The sequence below is a fragment of the Heptranchias perlo genome, chromosome 10 (assembly GCF_035084215.1).
Source record: "Heptranchias perlo isolate sHepPer1 chromosome 10, sHepPer1.hap1, whole genome shotgun sequence".
Classification (NCBI taxonomy): domain Eukaryota; kingdom Metazoa; phylum Chordata; class Chondrichthyes; order Hexanchiformes; family Hexanchidae; genus Heptranchias; species Heptranchias perlo.
In genome coordinates this window covers 11,572,116-11,598,872 of record NC_090334.1, presented here as the reverse complement: position 1 = coordinate 11,598,872, position 26,757 = coordinate 11,572,116, and the positions used below count along the sequence as shown (strand labels likewise).

General features: G+C 45.1%; 1 protein-coding gene and 1 long non-coding RNA gene across 6 annotated transcripts in view; both read left to right on the top strand.

Moving 5' to 3' along the window:
• LOC137326286 (uncharacterized) overlaps nt 1-3,090 on the top strand; it is a 28,747-nt gene extending 25,657 nt beyond the window's left edge. For both annotated transcript variants that reach the window (XR_010964162.1, XR_010964163.1), the window contains exon 4: nt 2,150-3,090. This is a non-coding gene — a long non-coding RNA (uncharacterized lncRNA). The remainder of the gene's footprint in view (nt 1-2,149) is intronic.
• Nucleotides 3,091-12,078: 8,988 nt separating this feature from the next.
• The window catches only part of mgaa (MAX dimerization protein MGA a), an 83,474-nt gene continuing 68,795 nt past the window's right edge, over nt 12,079-26,757 (top strand). For 3 of the 4 annotated variants that reach the window (XM_067991224.1, XM_067991223.1, XM_067991221.1), the window contains exons 1-2: nt 12,079-12,510; nt 16,857-18,061. In XM_067991224.1, the coding sequence (XP_067847325.1) occupies nt 16,950-18,061 (1,112 nt within the window). In that variant the 5' untranslated portion in view covers nt 12,079-12,510; nt 16,857-16,949. Of the gene's footprint in view, nt 12,511-14,115; nt 14,254-16,856; nt 18,062-26,757 lie in introns of those variants that run through there. The other variant, XM_067991222.1, reaches the window with a different exon arrangement.

The window sequence follows — 26,757 nt, the reverse complement described above, 5'->3', positions numbered from 1 at the left end:
ACAGACTACCTGATCATTCATCGATTTGCTGTTTGTGGGACCTTGCTGTGCGCAGATTGGGTAACATGTTTGCCAACATAACAACAGTGACTGCACTTCAAGGGTAATCCATTGGTTGTTAAAAGCTTTGGGACATCTTGAGAACATAAAAGGCACTATATGAATGCAAGTTCTTTCCTTAAAGCACTATCGGGTTTTGCTATCCTCTGTCAAAACTGCTCACTATTCCAGGATCATCCTGGAATGCAAGGATAACCCCCTGCTTCTCTTCTCCACGACAAATCATCTTCTTAAACCTCTCTCCCCTGCCCCCTCCACCCTCACCTCCAACAACGTGTGAGGAGCTCATGGACTTCTTTGTCACTAAGATTGAGACCATCCGTTCAGCTGCCTCTGCCGCTTCCCTCCCTCCCTTCCCCTAGCCCACCAACCCAAACTTCACCTACGGTCCACCCCTGTCCTAGCCTTGAATTCGCATCTTTCTGTAGTTTCTCCCCTATTTCTCCTCATGCCCATTCCGAGCTCATCTTATCCATGAGACCCACCACCTGCTTCCTGGACCCTATTCCCACCAAACTGCTCACCACCCAACTTCCCTTCCTGGCCCCCTTGTTAGCAGATATTGTTAACGGTTCCCTCTCCTCAGGTACTGTCCCCCTCCCGTTCAAATCTGCCGTCTTCACCCCCCCTCCTCAATAAACCCACTCTTGACCCCTCTGTCCTTGCAAACTACCACCCCAGCTCCAACCTCCCTTTCCTCTCCAAAGTCCTTGAACATGTAGTCTCCTCCCAAATCTGTGCCCAGCTTTCCCGTAACTCCCATGTTTGAACCCCTCCATTCTGGTCTCCGCCCCTGCCATAGCACTGAAATGGCCCTTATCAAAGTCACAAATGACATCCTATGTGACTGTGACCGTGACCATGGTAAACCTTCCTCAACCTTCACGACCTGTCTGTATCCTTTGCCATGGCTGCCAATACCATCCTCCTCCAACGCCTCTCCTCCGTTGTCCAGCTGGATGGGACTGCCCTCACCTGGTTCCATTCCTATCTATTCAGTCGTAGCCAGAGAATCACCTGCAATGGCTTCTCTTCCGGCTCCCGCAGCATTACCTCTAGAGTCCCACTAGGATCTATCCTTGGCCCCTCCTATTTCTCATCTACATGCTGCCCCTACAGACTGAAGCCATTGTCTTCGGTCCTTGCCACAAACTCCGGTCCCTAGCCATCGACTCCATCCCTCTCCCTGGCCACTGTCTGAAGCTGAACCAGACTATTCGCATCCTTGGTATCCTATTTGACAGTGAGCTGAGCTTCCAACACCATATCCGCTCCATCACTAAGACCGCCTACTTCTATCTCTGTAACATCGCCCGTCTCCGCCCCTGCCTCAGCTCATCTGCTGCTGAAACCCTCATCCATGACTTTGTTACCTCTAGACTTGACTATTCCAATGCTCTCCTGGTTCTTTGCATCCTCCGTAAACTTGAGCTCATCCAAAACACCATTGCCCGTATCCTAACTCGCACCAAGTCCTGTCCACCCATCATCCCTGTGCTCGCTGACTTACATTAGCTCCTGATTCGGCAACGCCTCGATTTTAAAATTCTCATCCTTGTTTTCCAAATCTCTCCATGGCTTCAGCCCTCCCTATCTCTGTAACCTCCTCCAGCCCTACAAGCTGTTGACATCTCTGCACTCCTCCAATTCTCGCCTCTTGTGCATCTCCGATTTTCTTCGCTCCATCATTGGCGGCTGTGCCTTCAGCTGCCTTGGCCCTAAGCTCTGGAATTTAGTTCTTAAATCTCTTCACTTCTCTCTACCTCTCTCCTCCATTAAGACGCTCCTTAAAACTTACTACTTTGATGAAGCTTTTAATCACCTGTCCTGATACCTCTTTATGTGGCTTGGTGTCAAATTTTGTTTGATAATCCTGCTGTGTAGCGGCTTGGGATGTTTTACTGCGATAAAGGTGCTACATAAATGCAAATTGTTGTTGTCTTGTAACAGTTTATCCATTATGTAAGTTTGATTATTGTAATTTTACTATCTTGCTATGTCTTTTTTGTTTCTTATGTTATTTCACTTGTAACTAAATTTGACCAAATAAGTTTTAATCTAATGGCATGTTTTTTTTTCCCTCTTTCAGAAGTGGCAGAAAAATGTGCAGGTCTAGGGAGCAACATACAACAAAGTGAGATTGATTGCTAAACGTGGCATGCTAGGACATATGGCAATGAACAGAACACAGGTTGTGGATCGCAAGAGACTCTATCTGCCATTGACACATAAAGTATTTAAAAAAAAATCTAATTATAAAATGTGGAGCTATTGGTAAAACAAGATGGTGGCTGATAGCATTGTAATAGAAATCTTGCGTATGGCACGCTTCTTGTCTGCAAACCTAACGTCACAATTTTGAAGCACCTTTTTAACATCAACATTTAACATTGAAAATCATTACGTAAACTTTTATAATGGGAATATCCTATCTAAACATGCAAACATTTTGCCATGAGGGTTTGTTAATGAACCAATCAAACCACTTAAAATCCTTTATGACAAAATATTGTCCATGATTTTTTTCTTACAAAATGAAACTTCAATGGTTATAAACAATATTTTTTTAAAATTATAAAATTACATGATTAAATTTATCCACTGAATTGTCTTCTGTGTCTTTTAATACCTTCGTTAAAGATTTTGCTTAAAGGCCTCAGCCTCTCCCAAAGCCTGGGGTTTGACTGGATATTTGTACCTCACCGCAGCTGGAGCGAGCTGTTAACGACATTTGTGCATTCAGTATAAGTGCTGTTTGCAGAATTTCCTACAAGAATTGATGTCCCCTCATCTTGTGAGGGTAAACGTTTCGTTGCTTTTACCAAAATACTTTCAAACAAAATTAAAACTGATCTTGCAAAGCTTTATTTCAGGAGAGTGAAGACATTTATTAATATTTTTGTTTTTCTATTATGATCTCATAAACAACACCTGAGAGACAGTACATGTGAACAGTAACATCTGATATCATGGGCTTTTTGTTGATAGTTTGGAAATAAAACAAAGATTTTTTTTTATTAAGAATGGATTTTTTTTGCCCATTCAACTGTTTATTTCTGAAAAAGAATTGTTTTCTGAAAGCTTAAGGATTTTTTAAATATTAAAAGCTTAGAAACTGTAATGAACTTTTAAGTGTTTCATGAGGTAACTTTTATTTGTTTATGAAATTTATATTCTTTAAAGAGCATATAAATTGGCAAACTCACCAATGATGCCATGAAGGATAGATTTTCCACTCCTGGCACACATCAGTAGCACAAACTTTGAAATTGTGTATGCCCAGTCTGTAATTTTCTAATTAATTTTAATGGATGGAAAATCAGGGATTAGAGGTCCAAGTTTTCTCCCCATTAGGCTGCTAAACTGTGCTTCCCCCAGTATTGCCAAATCCTACAGCCTTCCATACTTTTAGACTCTGCCGTTGCCTTGAAACCCTCTCCTCTGTCCTGGTGGATTCCAGGAACCCCTTCCTCAGATTTCCCTCACTCCTAGATCCCTGGATTATAAGTGTGATACTTTGAATTGGAACATATATCCACCAGACTATTGCTCGATCTCCAAGGGTGTTTCACACAGGAAATCAAAGCCAACCAGGTAGCCTCCAGGTGAAGCAGGATGAGAGAGCAGGTGATAATTAGACCATCAATTAAGCATTCTATCTGTATTCTTGTATTGCCATTATAAATTCCTATGTCCACATTTATAATGCAAACTGCCTACCTAAACTGCCTATCTGCAGTAATAGTCACCCTTCTGCAACTAGTGGCACCACAGTGCCTTGACGGGGGAAAGGTGTAATTACAGAATGACAAGTTAACATGGGCAGTTTCCATTATAAATGTGGACATAGGAAGAAGGAGAGGGAAAAAAGACTTCTATTTCTAAAGCACCTTTCATGACCTCAGGACATCCCAAATCGCTTCACAGCCAATGAAGTACTTTTGAAGTGGAGTCACTATTGTAATGTAGCCAATTTGCGCACAGCAAGGTCCCACAAACAGCAATGACTGGATTATGTTTTTAGTGATGTTGGTTGAGGGATAAATATTGGCCAGGACACTGGGGAGAATTCACCTGTTGTTCTTTGAGATAGTGTCATGGGATCTTTTACATCCATCTGATAGGGCAGACCTGGTTTAATGTTGCATCCAAGAGACAGCACCTTTGACAGTGCAGCACTCCCTCAGTACCGCACTGGAATGTCATCCAGGATTTTGTGCTCAAGTTCCTAGAGGGGGACTTGAACCCACAATCTTCTGACTCAGCCAAGAGTGCTACCAACTGAGCCACAGCTGACAGAAAAAGGAGAGGGTGAGGATGGGAAAGGGAGGGTAGAAGGGGGAAGAGGAAAACATGGAAAGGCCTCTGGTAGATAGGGCTCCTCCCAGCAACCCCTTCCTCAAGTAGCCAGATTTAAAAAAAGGTCTTCCCTCCAAGCCCTGCTTTCCTGCCTATCACCGACTCTCCAACAGATGAACGAGCTGAAGAGTGGGCATTTGCAAGATGAAATCGCTGTTGGGAAAGGATGGGACATAAAGCCAAGGATAGTTGTGCACAGACAGTGGGGACAGAGCTGAGGAGCCATCAGCTCCAGCAATACTGCCCAAAAGCAGGCTAGCAGCTGACCCAGGGAGTAGTGGCTGACTGGCAGCTATGGCATAGCAAACACAGTGCTAGAACTGCAGGGAGAGGGGAACCAACTTGTTCTCAACATACACCAAATAAATCTTGAATTCACAAGGCATGAAACAAAATATTAAAAAATATAAACAGCAAATAACAAATTTAAAATTTTCAAGCAAATATTCCCACCTGGAAAAATCAGTTTCAGAAGAACCAAGATGATTTCCAGGCTGAGCAACTTTCTCTGCAGCCACAAATTGTGGGATAACCATAACCAGTGTACTCAGGCAAAACCCATTCTAAATGTGGACTGGAAATTTATAATAGGAAAAAGTTAACAGGTGTTAACTTTTTAACGCAAAGTTAAAGTGTGACAAAAACATGGCAATAGGAAGACACGAAGTTTTTTTTAATTCATTCATAGGATGTGAGCTGGCAAGGCTGGCATTTAGTGCCCACCCTTAGTTGCCCTGAGAAGGTAGGAGTGAACCTTCTTGAACCACTGCAGTTTTGATACAACTGAGTGACTTGCTAGGCCACTTAAGAGTCAACTACATTGGCATGGGACTGGAGTCACATACAGGCCAGACCAGGTAAGGATGGCAGGTTTCCTTTGCTAAAGGACATTAGTGAACCAGTTGGGTTTTCACAATAATCCAACAGCTTCATGGTCACTTTTACTGATACCAGCTTTTTATTTCTAGGTTTTTTAAGCCTGAATTCAAATTCTCAAACTGCCATGGTGGGATTTGAACTACTTGATCTCTGGATTACTTGTCCGGTAACATAACTACTACACCACCATATCCTATTCAGTGTGTGCTGATATAAGATTTTTATATCAATAGATTACTTACGAGTAAATCTCCTCTTATGTTGCTCACAGTGCGGGGTTGGGGGGGGGGTACTGGTAAGGGTCATGGTAAGGGTCATGGTGTTGGCATGAGGTTATTGTGGTGTATGGCTTTTGTCATTTACTTTGTGTGAATCTTGGGGTCCATAAGGTGATATTGCTTCCTGAAGTGTAATTGCTGTTCTGTCATGTAAAGATTGGTGAAGTAAATTGATGGGCAGAGTTTTATGTAGTGCCTGGTGGGTTTTGATGCAGGAATGATGGATGGAATTAGCTGTGATAGGATTTTGAAAATGGCTGGGGTTTCTTTTTCAAAAAAAGTTTTAAATAATAGTCATTCACCCTTTGTGTTCAGGTTAGAATCATAGAAAGGTTACAGCATGGAAGGAGGCCATTCGGCCCATCGAGTCTGTGCAGACTCTAATGCAAGAGCAATCCAGCTAGACCCACTCCTCCGCCCTTTCCCCGTAGCCTTGCAAGTTTCTTCCTTTCAAGTACTTATCCAGTTCCCCTTTGAAGGCCGTGATTGAAACTGCCTCTACCACCCCATCGGGCAATGCATACCAGATCCTAACCACTCGCTGTGTAAAAAAGTTTTTCCTCATGTCACCTTTGGTTCTTTTGACACTCACCTGAAATCTATGTCCTCTGGTTCTTGACCCTTCCTCCAATGGGAAAAGTTTCTCTCTATCTACTCTGTCTAGATCCTTCATGATTTTGAATACCTCTATCAAATCTCCTCGCAACCGTCTCTATTCCAAGGAGAACAACCCCAGCATCTCCAGTCTATCCATGTAACTAAAGTCCCTCATCCCAGGAATCATTCTAGTAAATCTCTTCTGCACCCTCTCTAAGGCCTTCACATCTTTCCTAAAGTGCGGAGCCCAGAACTGGACACAATACTCCAGTTGTGACCGAACCAGTGTTTTATAAAGGTTCATCATGACTTCCATACTTTTATAGTCTATGCCTCTATTTATAAAGCCCAGGATCTTGTATGCTTTTTTAACCGCTCTCTCAACCTGCCCTGCTACCTTCAACGATTTGTGCACATATATCCCCAGATCTCTCTGTTCCTGTGCCCCTTTTAGAGTTGTGCCCTCTAGTTTATATGGCTCGCCTCATTCTTCCTACCGAACTGTATCACTTCGCATTTTTCTGCGTTAAATTTCATCTGCCAGGTGTCCGCCCATGCCACCAACCTGTCTATATCCTCTTAAAGTCAATCACTATCCTGCTCACTGTTCACTACCCCTCCAAGCTTTGTACCTTCTGCAAACTTTGAAATTGTGCCCTCTGCACCCAAGTCCAAATCATTAATATATATCAAGAAAAGCAGTGGTCCCAGCACGACCCCTGGGGAACACCACTATACACTTCCCTCCAGTATGAAAAACAACCGTTCACCACTACTCTCTGTTTCCTGTCCCGTAGCCAATTCTGTATCCATGTTGCTATTGCCCCCTTTATTCCATGGGCCGTAATCTTAATGATAATCCTACCGTGCGGCACCTTATCAAATGCCTTTTGAAAGTCCATATACACCACATCAACTGCATTGCCCTCATCTACCCTCTCTGTTACCTCATCAAAAAACTCTATCAGGTTAATTAAACACAATTTGCCTTTAACAAATCCATGCTGGCTTTCCCTTATCAATCCAGACTCGTCCAAGTGACTGTTAATTCTGTCCCGGATTATCGTTTCTAAAAGTTTCCCCACCACTGAGGTTAAACTGACTGACCTATAGTTGCTGGGTTTATCCTTACACCATTTTTTGACCAAGGGTGTAACATTTGCAATTCTCCAGTCCTCTGGCACCATCTATGGATGTTTGGAAGATTATAGCCAGTACCTCCGCAATTTCCACCCTTACTTCCCTCAGCAACCTAGGATGCATCCCATCCGGACCGGGTGACTTATCTATTTTAATTACAGCTAGCCTTTCAAGTACCTCTTCTTTATCAATTTTTAGCCCATCCAGTACCTCAACTATATCTTCATTTACTGAGACTCTGGCAGCATCTTCTTCCTTGGTAAAGACAGATGCAAAGTACTCATTTAGTACCTCGGCCATCCCCTCTGCCTCCATGAGTAGATCTCCTTAATCGGCCCTGGTTGTAGTTAAGGAAAGAAAGACTTGTGTTTCTATAGCGCCTTTCACAACCTCAGGACGTCCCAAAGCACTTTACAGCCAATTAAGTACTTTTTGAAGTGTAGTCACTGTTGTAATGTAGGAAATGCCGCAGCCAATTTGCACACAGCAAGATCCCACAAACAGCAATGTAATAATGACCAGATAATTTGTTTTAGTGACGTTGGTTGATAAATGTTGGCCGGACACCAGGGAGAGCTCCTCTGCCCTTCTTCAAAATATTGCCCTGGGATATTTTACATCAATCTGAGAGGGAAGCCTTGGTTTAATGAGTAATCTAAAAGACCTCCGCAGTGCAGCACTGGGAAAGTCAACCTGGATTCCATGCTGAAGTCTCTGGAGTGGGACTTGAACCCACAACCTCTAGGTGAGAGCGCTACCAACCGAGTCACTGGTAACACAACACGAAGGTTAAAGAAGATAGACAGCAGGATCTGTGATGGAGGAATTCTGAAAACATATTAATTGTGCCACCATGTTGAAAATGATATGGGTTTAGGGAGGGAATTCCAGAGCTTGGGGCCTAGATTAGTTAATTATTTGTTTTGAGAATGGGGGGGGGGGGGGTTTACTTCTAAAACGTCAGCAGCATTTCAAATGTAAAAGTAAACTTAACTGGGGAAAAGAAAATGAATGGAGTTGGGAGAAACAATTAAAAGACTAGTGCCATATTGCTACCAATGGTGGAAGAAGCAATTAGGAGGAATTGTGGAGTTACCTGTTAAAATAGAATCAGTCATTACTGTAACACATTAGGCATTACCAAATGTATCAAAAGTGTTACTAAATTGTGACATCAGGAACCTTTTTTAAACATTCATTGGATATGAACATCACTGGTAAGGCCAGCATTTATTACCCATCCCTAGTTGCCCTTGAGAAGGTGGTGGTGAGCCGCCTTCTTGAACTGCCGCAGTCCGTGTGGTGAAGGTTCTCCCACACTGCTGTTGGGTAGGAAGTTCCAGGATTTTGACCCAGCGACGATGAAGGAACAGCGATATATGCCCAAATAAGGTTGGTGTGTGACTTAAGGGGAACTTGGAGGTGATGGTGTTCCCAAGAACCTGCTGTCCTTGTCCTTCTAGGTGGTGGAGGTCGCGGGTTTGGGAGGTGCTGCCAAAGAAGCCTTGGCGAGGTGCTGCAATGCATCCTGTAGATAGTACACACTGCAACCATGATGCACCGGTGGTGAAGGTAGTGGATGTTTAAGTCAGTGAATAGAGTGCTGATCAAGCAGATTGTTTTGTCCAGGATAGTATTGAGCTTCTTGAGTGTAGTTGAAGCTACCCCCATCCAGGCAAGTGGAGAGTATTCCATCACACTCCTGACTTGTGCCTTGTAGATGGTGGTGAGTCACTCGTCATAGGATACCCAGCCTCTGACCTGGCTCTAGTAGCCATGGAATTTAGGTGGCTAGTCCGGATCAGTTTCTGGTCAACTGGGCATGACAAAGAAAATTCCTTCATTGTCGCTGGGTCAAAATCCTGGAACTCCCTTCCTAACAGCACTGTGGGAGAACCGTCACCACACGGACTGCAGCGGTTCAAGAAGGCGGCTCACCACCACCTTCTCGAGGGCAATTAGGGATGGGCAATAAATGCTGGCCTCGCCAGCGACACCCACATCCCGTGAACGAATAAAAAAAATTAAAGTAATTTTTGCACATTATTATAAATAAATTTATCCATCACCAAGACCGCCTACTTCCACCTCCTTAACATCGCCCGTCTCCGTCACTGCTTCAGCACATCTGCTGAAACCCTTATCCATGCCTTTGTTGCCTCTAGGCTCGTCTATTCCAAAGCTCTCCTGGCCAGCCTCCGACCTTGCCCCCTCCGTAAAATGAGCTCATCCAAAACTCTGCTGCTCGTATCCTAACTCGCACCAAATCCTGTGCTCGTTGACCTACATTGGCTCCCGGTCCGGGAACGGCTCGATTTTTAAATTTTCATCCTTGTTTTCAAATCCCTCCATGGCCTCACCCCTTCCTATCTCTGTAACCTCCTCCAGCCCTACAACACTCCGAGATCTCTGCATTCCTCCAATTCTTGCCTTTTGCGCATCCCTGATTTTCATTGTTCCACCATTGGTAGCAGTGTTTTCAGCTGCCTTGGCCCTTAGTTCTGGAATTCCTTCCCTATGGCTCTCTCCTTTAAGACTATCCTTGAAACCTACCTCTTTGACCAAGCTTTTGGACACCTTTCCTAATATCTCCTCTTGTGAAGCTCCTTAGGACGTTTTATTATATTAAAGGTGCTATCTAAATGCAAGTTGCTGTTGTAAATTTTTAAAATCTGCATGTAAACCCCCAAAGTACCTGGAGTTAGTTTCCAGTCTGTCATGCACTTTAGATTATGCATTATATAATCTGGAGTGAGTTACAGGTTGGAACTCAAACTAGGGGTTTGGATGATTTATATGCAGAGCACTGGAGTTGCAGGCTGATTCCAGGAGTTTGGAAGCTTTATGTATAGAATAATGGATACCTTAGAGTGACCTATAGGGTAGAATCTAATCAAACATTTTTATACAGAATATAAGGAATTACAAAGGTGGAACTTAGTCAATAATTCAAATGATGTATCATTGTATGTTTGTGATATATAGGGATTATATAGAATAATGGATACCTGGGGGTGAGTTATGTAGAATAACGGTTCATCAGGACAGATTTACACGCCAGAATGTAGTCTGGGAGTTTGGATGGCATCCTAAAATAGAGTGAAGGTTGAGTATTTGATAACCATGATTATAGGATGTTATAGCCCGGTACTTCCTTTTGCATATTATTTAACAAATTATATACCATGGAGCTGATCGGACCAGTTTCATTGTACCTCTGTTCCTTTTTCTGCTACTGGTGTTACAAAAGACATGGCCTGTCAGAACGTAACGTGCAGTTGATGCACGGAGATAGCCTCACTAAAGAATAAAGAACTTTCGGTAAACAAGGTATGCTACAGGGTCAAGGTCACCATCAATTAGCTCACTATACACGGGCATCTCAGAAAGCATTTCTTAGACGCCTTTCACAGCTCCAGACCCCCCCCACCCCCACCCCAAACAACGCGCTTTACAGCCAATGAAAATGATTTGCAAAAATGATTAAAGTTTATTATTTAAAAATGGAAGAATACCGTTAGAAAAGATTTATACATACATTAAAAATTCTGTTAATGCTAAAACGGCGGCTTCAATGATCTGGGTGGAGTCTGACCGCCCTGCCTGTGCAAGCACTGTGAAGCGCTGGATACATTGTGACTCGCAATTTCGTTAACGCTGAAGTGTGAGAGCGGAGGCAGGGCGTGCTTCCCGCTCTGTCCGCTAACCCCCCCTCCGGTGAGCGATCCCCCCACTCCGTATGTCTTTTGGAGGAGGAGGAAAGGGGAGGAGGGGGGAGGTGGTGGAAACAAGTGAAGCCACTTGCATTCTCCCCAAATCGGGCTCCATGCACACCATCAGCGGCTTTAGCCTCCGCGCTTTTTTGTTTGCATTAAGTTCCCGCGACGGGATCTCGCGCTCCAGGATTGCTACTTTCCCTTCCTCTGTCAATCGAGACCTTCCAGGAGCGGAATATGCGCAGTAGCGCCCCTCGCTCCTCCTCCCCCCCTCAAAAACCATCCGCCTTCGCGCATGCGTCTACCCATGAAGGTGGAGTGGATCGTTGCCCGCCGCGCAAGCGTGGTGGGGGCGGAATTCCGACTCGGCGGCTTTCGGAGTTGGAGCCTCGGCGCAAGTGCAAGTCGGGAGACTGGCGCACGGCGCATGCTCGGTGGTGCAGAAAGCGTCAGTGCGCACGCATGTTTTGAGCCGTTAGGTCACACGCAGAATGGTTGGAGCGGAAGAAGCAGGCACCTGGGTCGTGTAACCGAGATAAATTTATAAAAACCCTGTGGGTTTGACTGAAACGATATTGTAGATTTGGGGTTTCCCGCGGGGTGCAACGTTTTTTTTTTATTATTTTGGGGGTCTTAATTTCCCCCTTCCCCCGTGTGTGGCGTGTGAGGGAGGTCAGGTGAGGGGGCTGGGCACGCGCGCGCACGGGCAGGCCCTGGTTTTCACACGCGCGCCGAGGGCGCCGCTAACCGCCCAGCAGCAGGTCCTCCTCCCGTACTCCTCCACCTTCCCGGGGTGCAACGGTCGACGGGCGGCCACCGTCGTGTTTCGCGGCAGCGGGGGCCACACAACAACAACAACAACAAAAAAACAAGGGAGGGAGCACGTGATAGCGAAAGGTGTGGTGGAGGAGGGGGAAGAGAGCGGGATCCGGGTAGAACTGCGCCCAGGGAGAGGCCGACGGAGCACATAAGTAGTGGGAGTGGGGAGGGGGGGGGGAAAGCGATGAAAGAGATAAGAGGGCCGGCGTGCAGAAAGGGGCAATTGGCGGAGGAGATTGCAATCGGGGAGGAGTCAGCGAGCTGCGGAAATTAGCACCTAGAGATAACCCGCCCTTCTCCAGTCTGCGAAATTCTGGGAACCGAGGGGCGCGTGCAAGAAACCCTGCCCCCTTTTGGAAGGAGTCGGATATTCCAAGGAGAGGGCCACTCTGGACCGGGGTGGGGGGGACGTCGGGTACCAAGTTGGCCCTAAATGCATACTAATGCAAAGTAGTGGGGTGCAAACATTTTCCGGGTAAGCATCAAGGCTCCTTGGTTAAGAGGAGGAGGGTGAGACTTGCAGCCATCGGTGGAGGGTTGTGTTTTTTTTTTATTATTATTTGGAGATTGCCAACGACCGCTCCTGGGGTTAACGGGTCTCGTTGATGGACGTGGGTTTACACGAAACGGACTGGAGCAGCGTCTGCTTTTCACGCGAGAGGGTAAGAAATCTCATTTTTAAACCGTGATTTCACCTCCCAACGTTTAAATGGCACAGAGCGTGTGCAGAACATGCTCAGCGTTTGGTGTGATCATCGCAGGAGGAGGCTGATCGCTCATTTTTATTTCACTTTTTTTTTAAAAAAAATAGAAAAGCACTGAACAATGCACATCACTGCTTACTGTTTTATTTATAACTCGTGCAATGATGCAGTGTCTGTTTATTAAGGCAAGGCGGGAGTTTGCAATCCGTGGTTTGCAACCCCTGCAAATTTGTTTTAGCATCGTGTGCGGTTGTAAATCGAGACGGGGAGTCCAGGCCTGCGGCTTGAATGGGAAAGAACGGGAGCCGGTGTCTGGGAATAGAGCGCTGTTGAAAAGGGAGCAAAGTGCACGGGCGGGAGGAGGGAATGTGGGTTCGACGTGTGAAGCCCGGGATGTAATGGCACGGCTCTGGGAATGGTCGGAACGGCAGCAGTTTTTCGTCTCGGCACGTGTGGAAACACCCACACCAGGCTCGGATAAACACGGCAGTCCTGGGGTCAGCCCATTCCCAACCCAGATAAACACGGATGCAAATCCCTTTTAAATCCACCCTTGAGTGCATCGCCCTGGCATCTCTTGGCCCCATCCCTCCCCGGGGAGGCGGCGGGTATTGGCGCTGTTGCTCGCGGGTTTGTTTTCGTGTTGGGGGCGGGTTTGTCTCACGGTTTCTCGGTGGGTGAAGCCCCGTTTTGGTATCTTTCCACCTGTTTTCCTCCTCTTCCTCCCCCCCCCACCACCACCACCACCAAACTTTGAGTTGGGATCAGAGTGAAAGTAGAGCCTGGGGAGTGATGTGAGGGCAGGGGGAGGGAATCGGTGCCATCCCGGAGTGGGGGGGGTGGGGGTAAGAAAGGGGAAGGGGCATTCCCGAATCGGTCGGATGGTCACTGTCTCCCTCTCCCGCCCGGAGAGGAGTCACGATCGGGGTGGGACTCCTCGAGTGACCCATTCTAGGGCTGGAGGGTGTCCCGGCTCCCCTGCGATCGGGCAGGGTCAGGGTCAGTGTATCGGGGGCCCGGGGCTCCAGCTCCGTGCTGTGCCGCTCTGTCACTTTGTATCGGAGCGGGGACAATGTTTCCAAGTCAGGGGCCGCTCGGTCGCGCTGCGTGCCGCCTTCTCTGCCCCTTGATCGGACCTGTGGGGGCGGGAAGGAGGGACGGGTTATCGTGGCCCTAAGATCCGGGTGGGTGGTTGGGGGTTGGTGAAAGCTCCGAGTCCGGGACCGTGCTGATCGAGGAAGGCGCCAAATCGGGATCGGGGAGCTCGATTAGAGCGGCCTGGGGCGGCAACGGCTCCCCGTTCACGTGGTCAGGAGGAAACGGCGCGGCTCCCGACACGGCGAGTAATGTGTCCCGGCCCGGGACCCGCGCAGGCCCGCCCACCCCCTTCCCCCCGCGGCAACCCTGATCCACGGGGGTCTGGGGCGCGGCAGGGACTGGCAGACCCAAACCCTCCTGCGCCAGACAGGATAAATCGAGCGGACCACGCTGTCTGCCGATTTCGGTCCTCGGTCGCTCAGCCCCCCTCCTGGGGTGGGTGGGTGGGGGAGAGAGAGAGAGGGAGGAGGCAGGAGGCAGGCAGTGCCCCCTCCACGCGTTGCCTGTGCCCCTAAACTGCTCCTCTGGTTCGAGCAAATTAATCGAACTCTGGTAAGCAGAGTTAGGGTCCATCGACTTTGGGCCGAGGACAATCTCGTGCATGTAAGTAGGTAGTTACACAATTTGGATGCAAGCTGGACTATTAGTATTGATTTGCAGTTTGGAGATCTGAAAAGTACTTTCAGTGATTGTATAATATACACGGGACTTGGCTGAGGCATGGGCTTGTTTAGAAGGTACAAAAATATTCAGCGTTTGGAGGAGCCAGAACAAAACCAACAACCACCTGCCAATAGCAAAACAGGAATTTTAGATTTTGTCTTTTCCAGTTTACCTGTTAAATATGTAATTTTTAATTACATCATACAAATATTTTGAGATGAACGTTTTTTTGTCACAGGAACTGACCCTTTTATCACATCACAAAATTGCTTTTCTCAATCAATTCCAAGTGTTTACACAATGTTTAACATTTTGCAAAATGGACATTCATGGAATAAAGAGATTATGCAGCGAAGAGAGTCTGAGTTAGCTTATTATCATTACCTGTGTTTTATGTTCTGTGGGTAAGCGCTAGTCATTGTTGACCAAAAAATGTCAAAATATGTATAATCACAGCATATACAAAAACTGACCATTGTTCAACAACAACAACAACTTGCATTTATATAGCGCCTTTAATGTGGTAAAACATCCCAAGGCACTTCACAGGAGCATTATCAAACAAAAATTCACAGAGCCAAAGAAGGAGATATTCGGACAGGTGACCAAAAGCTTGGTCAAAGAGTTAGTTTTTAAGGAGCGACTCAACGGAGGAGAGAGAGGGGCGGAGAGGTTTAGGGAGGGAATTCCAGAGCTTAGGGCCTAGGTACCCGAGGTACGGCCACCAATGGTGGAGTTAAGGAAGTCAGGAATGCGCAAGAGGCCAAAATTGGACTTCTATTTCATCAGTTCCTTGGAAGTGACCCGTATGCGAATTTGTTTAATTGCAGTTTGTACCAAATAACTAGCAAAATATTTCAAAAATGATAATTTTTCCCCAATTTCATTTCTAATGTACAGAATAAAATACATCTAGGGTGGAATCTAATTGAGAAATTCAGATGGTCTATATATGTGTACAATAATGGATATTTGGGAGAAAGTTACTAGAATCTAATTGAGGGGCTTGGATAGTTAATTCATTCCTGAGCATCTATTATTATTATCATCTGGAATCTAGTTGAGGGGATAGTATATATAGTTAGAGCGCTAGGTATGAAGCTGACGCAGTTCATAATTGCAAAATACTGCAGATGCTGGAAACCTGAAATATAAACAGAAAATGCTAGAAATGCTCAGCAGGCCAGGCAGCATCTGTGGAGAGAGAAACAGAGCTAAGTATAATTGCACTGGGAACCTGACAATCTTGGGATGTTGTTTATGTTATACCATTGCGGCTGTAGCAGCTAGCAGTGGCAGTCATCTTGCACTTTATTGGTTCATGTATTGTTCACACACCAAGATTACTAATTGTAATTTTTTTCTCCTGATGTATATGTGCTAAAATAATTTTGTGTTGTGTATTTGTGTGTAAGTTAATATTTCAAATAACATGGTTGGAAAATGGCTAGAAGAACTTTTTAGTGATGTTTGGAAATTTGGATTGACATGACTGGGACTAAATTATTTACTGTTGAAAATGTTAATTTATCTGAATATTATATGTTCTGCTTTTTCATTAAGGGCTCAGTAGTTTTCAGAAAGTTGTGTCGCTTTGTGAAACATTGATTGAATCAGGCAGGTGGCTGTTATTCCATGAGTGTTAAAAAAATAAATTGATAGTTGCTGTGCTGTTATATTCTTTTATTAACGGTCATGGAGATCGGGTGTTGGAGATAGTGGCTTACGTTGCAGGGGGTGCAGATACAAATTTTGGTTTGTTTCATTATGGGGCTGAGTTTGGGTGCTGTAAGTTCTGTTTCAGTGGTTGCTCGGGACTGAAGTATGAAGGGAAAGCCTTGGTTTTGGCACTGGGTTAGAAAGTATTCTGTACTGTAATTTGCAAACACAAAATAATTTATATTAATGCTATTTCTGATATTGGGGGAGCAGCGCATCCTATTTAAAAGCATAGTATTGGAGAGGTGACTTACAGATGCAATTATTTGCACAACAATGTTGCTTGGACTTGGCGACCACTTCGATACTGAATAAACTTTCCATGTTACTCTTTGATACGGGGGCTGAGACTGGTGGATGCTCATCATTGGCCAACTTCTTGATTTTTTTAAAATTAGAATGGGCTTCTTGCTTCTGTTCTGTCATGCATTGTTTGACAGGGTTCAAGGAATATACTAGGAAAAATTAGATATTGCACATTTGACAGAGCCTGCTGTATGGATATAGAGGATATACGTCAGAGACCCTGTTGGATATGATTTATCAGAAAGGTGGATCCAACCAAAGAACATACAAGCAACTTACGATACCATAACTTTCACCTGAAAATAGGAAGTTGATTAATTTTCTTTCCCTGCCAGGAAGCTCCCCTTTAGTATCAGGGTTCATTGAATGGCACTGATACCTGTTAACTTGGAGCTAACAGTTGGAGTTGCTTGGAAACATAGGATTGCAAGCTGCTATCATTGGTGCAGAGAGATTGAGCTTGAGATCCTGTTGGAATTTTATTTGATGTTGTAAATGTTTTTGTTTGTATCTTACAGGGTGGTAGATGGGCCTCTCTTGACGACAGGTTTGGATATCTCTTTCTCTCTCTCTCTCTTTCTCTCTTGGATGGGTTTTGACCTCCAAAGAATATGGAGAAACAACAATTGGTAAATGCAAAGCAGGAGAGCAGCACCCCACCAAACTCGGGCACTGCCGCTGCATACTTTGTCATTCTCAAACAGGCCTCTGGCAGTGGCGGTACTGAGCGCAGCGTGGTGGTGGCCAAACAAGAACTTGGGGGTGTCGGTTGCATCCTGGAGGAAAGAAACAAATTGAGGCCAGGGACAGTCTGCCACCCATTTGAGTGCCGCTCCGGAAATGTCTGTGTCACCTTAGAGAACCAGGAGATGTGGAATCAGTTTTACAAGCGTGGCACAGAGATGATCCTAACGAAACACGGTCGGCGAATGTTCCCAAACTGTAGATTCTGCATCTCTGGGCTGGATTCTTCACGGAAGTACATCCTGGTGATGGATATTGCGCCTGTTGACAACCACCGCTACAAGTGGAATGGCCGGTGGTGGGAGGTAAATGGTAAAGCGGAACCGCACGTCCTTGGCAGGGTGTACATTCATCCCAATTCACCTTCCAGTGGGAGCTACTGGATGAGGCAGCCCATCTCCTTTTACAAACTGAAACTTACCAACAATACTCTAGACCAAGAAGGTCACATCATCCTGCATTCCATGCACCGGTACCTGCCACGATTGCATGTCATCCCTGCTGACAAGCTCACTGATGTCATTCCTCTCAATGGCCCGAACGTGCTCACCTTCACTTTCCCACAGACAGAGTTTGTGGCTGTGACTGCATATCAGAACATCAAGATCACTCAATTGAAGATTGACTTCAATCCGTTTGCAAAAGGCTTCCGGGACGATGGGCTGAACAGCAGGCCCATGAGAGAGTTAAGGCACCGGGGCAATGAATCAACGGACGGAGGTTGCAGCGATGATTCTGCCTCCTCCAGGAGTGTGGTAACCGAATCCAGTGGACATTTCAAAATTAAAAGTGGGGAACGATCTGAATCGCAGTCTGAGCACAGGAAAATGCAGGGTGACATCCGTGCATCTCCGGGCGCAAGTTTTGATGGGGAATTGTATAACACTGATGAAGAGGAGGGCTGCCTGGAATCTCAGATATCAAAAAGAAATGAATTTGGTGCAGGAATGGGAATCATGAAGAAGAGAACAACTGAGAGGTAAGCAAAGGCTTTGAAAGAATGACAAATCTGCTTTACCTACTTGTTTTAATACTTCAGCAGTTTTTCAAATTTGGCCACTCCATGACAGCAAGGTACCCCTTTCATTTTATATTGGTGACAAAAAAATCTGTTTCTAAAAATGTGCTTTCTACTGTCTGTAATGTTCAGATAGCTAGCTCTTTTTCTTTACATTGTCTTGATGTGCTTTGTATTCATCAGGATCAATAAAACTCCCTCAACGCCTCCCTCCATCAAGCGTTCTGAGGTGAATTACAGCATAGGTTAGATGGGGAGTTAAAGCTGCCTCTATACTGCTCTGACTCTAACCTTAAAATGCCCCCACTACAACAGTGTGACATTTCCATTTTCCATGTGGGCCTGTGACTTCTTTGAATTATTATAATGAGCAACTTTAATGTGTTTGCTCCCATTGGGAACTGGATTTAAGAGTGCTCCAAACTCATTTTGCATGGGACCAGTAGAGCAGAGAGAGAGAGAGAGAGAGATATGACTTTCCATGTCAGTATGAGATTCCAACAGTAAAAGGGCAGAGTACTGATCCATTGTGCTACCCAGTCTTCAAACACCCATTTAGTTTCTTACTGTAGTGACTTCCTTAGACAGTGGTATCGTGAAGAAGATTAGCTTGTGGGGTTTAGCCGACGAATAGACAAATAAACAGAGAAAGCAAATTGGTACGTGGCATTATGGTTTGGTGCGTTATATGCTTGGCAATGTAATTGACAGCAGACCTAATCCATTTCAAAGTTACTGTGTTTATGTTTCCAGAACAGCTATCTGTTAAATAGTAGCCATTTATCCTATCTCTAGTTTCGGGTTATTTTGGAACATTAGAAATTTCCTATATTTGGTGCATTGCACTGAATAGTCGTTTGTTTGGCAGTGTAAACTAAATCTACTGAAAGGTGATATAACCCTTACCATTGAATTTGTTGTCATTTCATTAGTTTTTGGGAGGAATTTGCCATTTCATTCTTGTGAGGAAATGAATAAAATCTGAGCAAACCCAGTGCTTTGTCAGTGAGGTGGGCAGCTTTTCCTCCCACCCCCCAAGCCTGCATAGCCTATTGCAACCTGTTGCTCTGCCTTGACAGGACATTCAGTTGAAAAGTGTTATCCCAATTCATGAATAGTGCCTGGAAAGTTGAACAATTTGATAAGTAATGCCCGTATGGAATTTGAATCTTGTGTTGAGCATACATTTGACCCTCTAATTTTGCTTCAACCTAGAGTCCCCTCACACTTACTTTCAGCATTCAAGAGATTGTATTCCATTCCTTTGTGATTGGTCCATCTTCTCTTATTTGGTACATGAATAAGGCATTAATAAGATCACATGTATAATTTGCCTGAAGTTTTGCCTGCCTCTGCTCCCTACATTCACAGGAAGGGAGTGCCACTTTGACATTTGCAGAGCTTTCGCATCCTGCAAAGATTGAATAAAAAATGTTTCCGTCTAGGGAACTGAAATCTTTGTTTCTTGCAAGAACATAACTTTATGTAAACTCACTAATAAAGAGATTAGCAAACTGTGTTGTAGAACATAGCTCCAAATGTTTTGCCCTACTGGCTGGGATCCACCAGAGACATTTGGAGCCCACTCTACATATGTGGCCACCTTTGTGGGTTAATGTGTGGAGAATTCCTCTCAGCATTGTAAGACAGATACTTAAAGTAACGTGTGTGTTTTTGCTGAGCATTTTGGCTTGGTTTGATTGGCAATAAGTGCTTGGGTACTGTGGTGCTCCAAGCTGGTCGTAACAGTTGGGTCATGGATTTGCTGCCTCAACTTTTTGTTGCTACTTCAGTACATTGCAATTTTAATTTGATTTGTCTCCTACCCTCCTGGCAATATCCTGCTTCTGCGCCAAGCAAATTCTCATCCTTGGTGATTTCAACTTTCTCTGCAAATTCCCCATGCCCCCTCTCCCCTTATTTCTCATTGCTCCTGTCCTCACTCAACCTCCCCATCTACAGTCACACCCTTGACCATGTCATCTTGAGAGATCTTGCCACATCTGAAACCTCCGTCTTCACCAAAGCTATCACCAATGACTTCTTGATTTCTTGTAATATCCACATCATCCTGCCTGCTTTAAACTTATCTAAAATCACCCTCCTCCCTGAAATAAAATATGGCTCTGCTGTTATCCCAGACCCCTCCTGGAAGTCCAGATGTCCTCTCCTCCGGCCTTCCACTCACCTAGACACATCTGCCACATGCAACTTGTTCAGGAGCTCCTTTCTGCCTTCATTCCTCTTGTCCTCTCCGAGTCCCTCACTATCTCCCATTCCCTTAGTGCCCTTAAATCAGAGGACTGCAGATTGGAGCACAGCTGGCTTGGTTGTTCACGTCTGGATTTGACTCACTCATCTAAGGCAATACCACATCTCTTTTTTCCTCCTCCAAATCTTCACACTATTTCAGGACTTTCTTCGTGACACACAGCATTTTCTGACCCCCTTTCTCTGCTCCCCACACTCCCCCACTTTTACATCAGTCACTAAATATGAGGAGCTCACGCATTTCTTCATCTCAAAGATCGAGACTATCTGTTCAGCTACCACCTCCTCGTTCTTTCTGCCCCACCCTATACTCTTACTCTTGCCCCATTGTTCTCCTGCACCCTTGCCTAAAACCATATAATTTTATAGCATCTTCCCAGGCTGTCAGCAAGCTCATCTCATCTATGAGGTCGTTTTATGTGCCCGTAACATCGTGCTGACTCAACTCATCACACTACTACTTGCCTCCAGAACTAGGCACGCCTCTAGCCAAACTGTTCCAGTACAGCTACAACACTGGCATCTACCCGACAGTGTGGAAAATTGCCCAAGTATGCCCTGTCCAGAAAAAGCAGGACAAATCCAATCGGGCCAATAACCGTCCCATCAGTCTACTCTCGATCATCAGCAAAGTGATGGAAGGTGTCGTCGACAGTGCTGTCAAGCGGCACTTACTCACCAATAGCCTGCTCACCGATGCTCAGTTTGGGTTCTGCCAAGACCACTGGGCTCCAGACATCATTACAGCCTTGGTCCAATCATAGACAAAAGAGCTGAATTCCAGAGGTGAGGTGAGTGTGACTGCCCTTGACATCAAGGCAGCATTTGACCAAGTGTGGCATCAAGGAGCCCTAGTAAAATTGAAGTCAATGGGAATCAGGGGGAGAACTCTCCAGTGGCTGGGTCATACCTAGCACAAAGGAAGATGGTAATGGTTGTTGGAGGCCAATCATCTCAGCCCCAGGACATTGCTGCAGGAGTTCCTCAGGGCAGTGTCCTTGGCCCAACCATCTTCAGCTGCTTCATCATTGACCATCCCTCCATCATAACGTCAGAAATGGAGATGTTTGCTGATGATTGCACAATGTTCAGTTCCATTCGCAACCCCTCAGATAACGAAGCAGTCCGTGCCCACATGCAGCAAGAACTGGACAACATCCAGGCTTGGGCTGATAAGTGGCAAGTAACATTCGCCCCAGAAAAGTGCGAGGGAATGACCATCTCCAACAAGAGAGAGTCTAACCACCTCCCCATGACATTCAATGACATTACCATCACCGAATCCCCCACCATCAACATCCTGGGGGTCACCATTGACCAAAAATGTAACTGGACCAGCCACACACACACTGTGACTGCAAGAACAGGTCAGAGGCTGGGTATTCTGTGGCGAGTAACTCGCCACCTGACTCCCCAAAGCCTTTCCTCCATCTACAAGGCACAAGTCAGGAGTGTGATGGAATACTCTCCACTTGCCTGGATGAGTGCAGCTCCAACAACGTTCAAGAAGCTCGACACCATCCAGGACAAAGCAGCCCGCTTGATTGGCACCCTATCCACCATCCTAAACGTTCACTCCCTTCACCATCGGTGTACTGTGACTGCAGTGTGTACCATCTACAGGATGCACTGCAGCAACTCGCCAAGGCTTCTTCAATAACACCTCGCAAACCTGTGACCTCTACCACCTAGAAGGACAAGGGCAGCAGACACATGGGAGCAACACCACCTGCACGTTCCCCTCCAAGTCACACACCATCCTGACTTGGAACTATATCGCCGTTCCTTCATCGTCGCTGGATCAAAATCCTGGAACTCCCTACCTAACAACACTGTGGGAGAACCTTCACCACATGGACTGCAGCGGTTCAAGAAGACAGCTCACCACCACCTTCTCAAGGTCAATTAGGGATGGGTAATAAATGCTGGCCTTGCCAGCGACGCCCACATTCCATGAACATATAAAAAAAACTTTCAGATTTTATCAGCAGATCCTGCTCTTGAAGCTTGGTCTCTGATCTTTCAAGGCTGTTTTCATCATCTTTAATTCCTCTGTTCTTTCCAAAACCACCCTAACTCCAATCTCCCCTTCCTCTTAAGTCCTCAAACATATCGTCACCACCTAGCTCCATATCAACCTCTCACATTATTTCCTCTGAATTCCTTCCATCTGTTTTCTGCTGTGCCCACAGCTCTGAGACTACCCTGGTCAAAGTCACCAGTAACATCCTTTGTTATTGTGACTGTTTTACACTATCACTCTACGTCCTCTTTGACCTTTCCATGGCGTTCTTCTCCACATTTTTCACTCTCTGGTCTATCTCTTTGCCCTTATCCTAGCTTAGTTCCACTCCTACCTGTCCTAATGCAGCCAGCAGATTTTGTGTAATAGTTTCTCCTCCTGCCCTGGTATGGTCACATCAGGTGCACTTCCAGGACTCCATCCTTGACCCCCTTCTCTCCCTCGTCTGGATGCTGCCCCTTGGCATCATCATTCATAGGCATTGGATGGGCTTTCACATGTATGCTGACTATTTTATCTCTCTGCCATCACTTTTGACCCTTTGATCACCACTATGCTGATCAACTGCTAAGCCGATATCAAGTCCTGGAAGGGGAAGAACTTCCTTCAACTTAATATTGGCATGGTCAAAGGTGCTCTGTTTGGTTCTCACCTAAAACTGCACCTTAGTACCTGACACTCTCCTTCAGACATTACGCTAACTCTGTTCTGTTTGATCTGGAACTGATCAGACCCCACATCCTTGGCACCAGCAAGATCACCTTTTTCCATCTCCACAATGTTGCTGCCTCTGCTTCACCCCTATTGCTGCTGAAATGCTTATTTGCACCTTTGTTACCTACAGTCTTGATTACTTCCTAGCTCTCCTTTCTGATTGTCCAAAACTCCAACACCTACATCCTATCTTGCTGTAAATCCCATTCCCTGCACTCGCCAACGTCCAGTAGCTTCCTATCCGCCGACGCACTGATTTCAAAATCCTTCACCTCAACTATAAATCCCTCCATGGCTTCACTCTTCCCTACCGCTGTAACCTCATTCAGTCCTGTTTTCCTGTATGCGTTCATTGCTCTTCCAACTCTGGCCTCCTTTCGGTTTCCTGCCCCTACTGCTCTACTTTCAGCTACAGAGCCTTCAGCTACTTCAATCTCACATTATGTAATACACTCCCCAAGCCACTCTGCCTTGCAACCCCTCCCCTTTTGTTCAGAAGCCTTTTCAAAATCTACTGCTTTGATCTTGCTTGCTGTCACCTCCCCTAATTTGTTCCCTCCTGGCTGGCACCAGCTTAAATGACCATGTAAGCCAGCAGATTGTCGTGAAAACCTAGCTGGGTCACTGCGTCCTTCAGGGAAGGGAACTTGCCATCCCCAGTTGTTCTGGCCTACATTTTACTCCAGTCCCACACTGTGCGGTTGACTCTTAATGTCTTCAGGGCAACTAGGGATGGGTAATAAATGCTGCCTACATTTCGATTTTAATAAATAATTGAAAAATCCACTTCACATCTGATTTGATATTATTGTTCTAATTGGTAGTTGATTTGGTGAGGGTGAATTTTATGTTACTTACTGTAAGTAGTCTTATTTTTCAAATGTAGTTCAGCTTTCACATACAAACCTCCTTTTCTTCCTGTCCCTTGGTTTCCTTTTTCACCTGGTACAACTCCTGCGAACTGTCAGAAATCCTTTTGTCTACAGCTATGTTATCCCATTATTCACACTCTGTCTCTGTTGCCTCACGTAGTTGACAAGATGTACCTCAGATGGAGGCCATGGCTCATTAGTAGCATTCTCGCCCCTCCACAGAGAGTCCAAGCCTCACTCCAAAGATTTGAGCATATAATCTAGGCTGATACTTCAGTATAGTACCGAGGAAGTGCTGCATTGTTGGAGGTGTCTTTCACATGCAATGTTAAACTGAGGCCCCATCTGCCCTCTTAGGTGGACGTAAAAGATACCATGGCACTATTCGAAGAACAGAAGGGGAGTTCCCCTAGTTTCCTGGCCAATATTTAGCCCTCAACAAACATTACCAAAACAGATTATCTGGTCATTTATCTTGTCTTGTTTGTGGGACCTTCCCAATGTGCAAATTGGCTGCCAGGTTTCCTTGCATTACAACAGTGACAACACTTCAAATATTTGGCTATGAAGTACTTTGGAATGACCCGAGGTTGTGAAAGGAGCTATTTAATGCAAGTTTTTTCTTTCCTGTGTACAGAGAATGTGGAAGAGCACCTGACCACTTAGCATGAAACTCTTAAAGAAACAATTTGTCTCAGAATTTGTGTTGTCCGCATGCTCATTTCACATTAATACCAATACACTACAAGAAAAGTGAAGCAAAAGAAAATGCACTTTTAATGTGCCAATATGCTTCTTGTGCAATATGCCTCCTACCACTGACATCAGCAGCAATTGACCTATAATTGCTAGTATCTCACCCTGGTATTTTTTTCAGTTCAAAAAGGGAGCTGGCTGAGTACCGTACTGTGGCTAATATCACTGTAGGTAGGTGAGACATTGGGGATGTACCTCATGGTCACCGTGATCTCCTGGAACTCAGTTTGATCTCTTTTTGGGAGTTAGGAATGAATTTCCCAGATTTTTTTCTCCCCTGAATTGGCCTAGGATTTTTTAAAAATCTGGTTAATTGGGAGATTACGTGACCTATAAGTGGGAGGGTACACTGGCAGTCATGACACTTAGTTGCGCCAGGACTGTTTGGGACAGACTTGATGGACCAGCGGATCATTTTCTGACTGTCTCTTCGTATTTAGCTCAAAAGATTCCTTCTTGGTTTAATCCCAAGTTTGGGAAGCCGGACTCTAATTCTTCTGTGTTTTTCACTGTTCAGAGCGGATGCAGTAGGAAAATTTCACACGCCTGTTGTATATTGTTGAAATCCTAGCGACAACAATTTTTCTCAGTTAAATGATTAATTTGTATATGGGGCATGAATGTCATACAAAAAATGCAGCTGAATGTCTTCCATAGTCTTTGATCTGCACAGTTGAACTGTGGGGCAGTAGATGGGATAGTCAAGAGAATGTATTGGCATGGAGTGAGGGAGTTCACTGCACTGTAAATCATTTAATTTTTTTTAAAGTTTAGCAATGATACTTCTTCCTAAGGCTTTGACTTCCATCTCCACAATAGCACAACACATTGGCTTGCATATGGCCGAATTGGACACCGATCAAGCTACAGCATTAGCTGCGGGGATATCCTCACAGACAGCACCTGTATCAACAAAGTGTGGCTGTTCATTCACTCATAGACAGTGAAACCAGAAAGTGACTGTTCTGAGTCTGAAGTGGTTGAAGATCACCTTGAATTTTGAGAAGTGAGAAAGAGATTAAATATTGAGTAGTCAAGCTTTTGATGCCTATAAAAACTTGCTTTGCCACCAAATTTGGTCTTTTCATTACCTGGAACTTTGCCTTCAGGTCAGATTCGTAGCTGAGATCCAATGAATTTACTAACCTCCTTTGGTGTTCCGGCTTTTTTGATCTCAGCACAAGGCCCATTTTATAAAAATGTGGGTGAGTTGACCATGACCCCAGTGAGACCTGACACATTACATAAAGTTATTCAAACTACATTTGTTGCAGATTTATTTCATGTATAGGTGAAGTATGGTTAGTTACCCATCCAGGGTGAGACCCCTGTATTCCCAAAGTTAAATTATTTGGAAGAGGATGTTTATCCAGATACTCTGTTGGTCCAGAAGCAAGTGATTTTAATTTGTGCAACAATGACACCTGTCACAACTTTCATTGCCAATGTAAATAGTCTATTGTAGACTGTAAACTATTGTAGCAGTCTGTGATTGATAACTGCAGTGTGGGTGTGGCCTGCTGCACATGAAATCCTTCTCTGTGGGCATGATTGGCCTAGAATCCCAGGGGTCCCTTTAGACCTGCATATAAAACTTAGAGATTCCCTTTTGAAGGAAACATTTCTTTGGACTGCACGTTGGGGTAGAAGAAATGTCCACAGAGCTACAAAGATTCCCTGGAATGTTTCCTGAGATTGCCTACCCATAAACAGTCAGGAACCTATCTTTTGAAAAAAGACAGAGACCTTTTTGTGGTGAAGAAAACTTGACATCTGAGGTGAGCAAAACATAGTTGTGATTTTTGTAGGGAGGGGAGGTGTCCTGCGAAGAAAATGCCCTGAGCTGTTGTCTCTATAGCGCTGCAGTGTTCCACTTTCCTTTCTACAGATTACCGGTGAAGTAATCTTGCCAACGTTTTGTAGGTGAGAAGGACCTTGCCATGATGGGCTGTTGGGTAAATGAAGCCATCAGAAACAGTTATTCTTTAATTTTAAAAAAGTTCCCCATTTCAGCCGTGGCT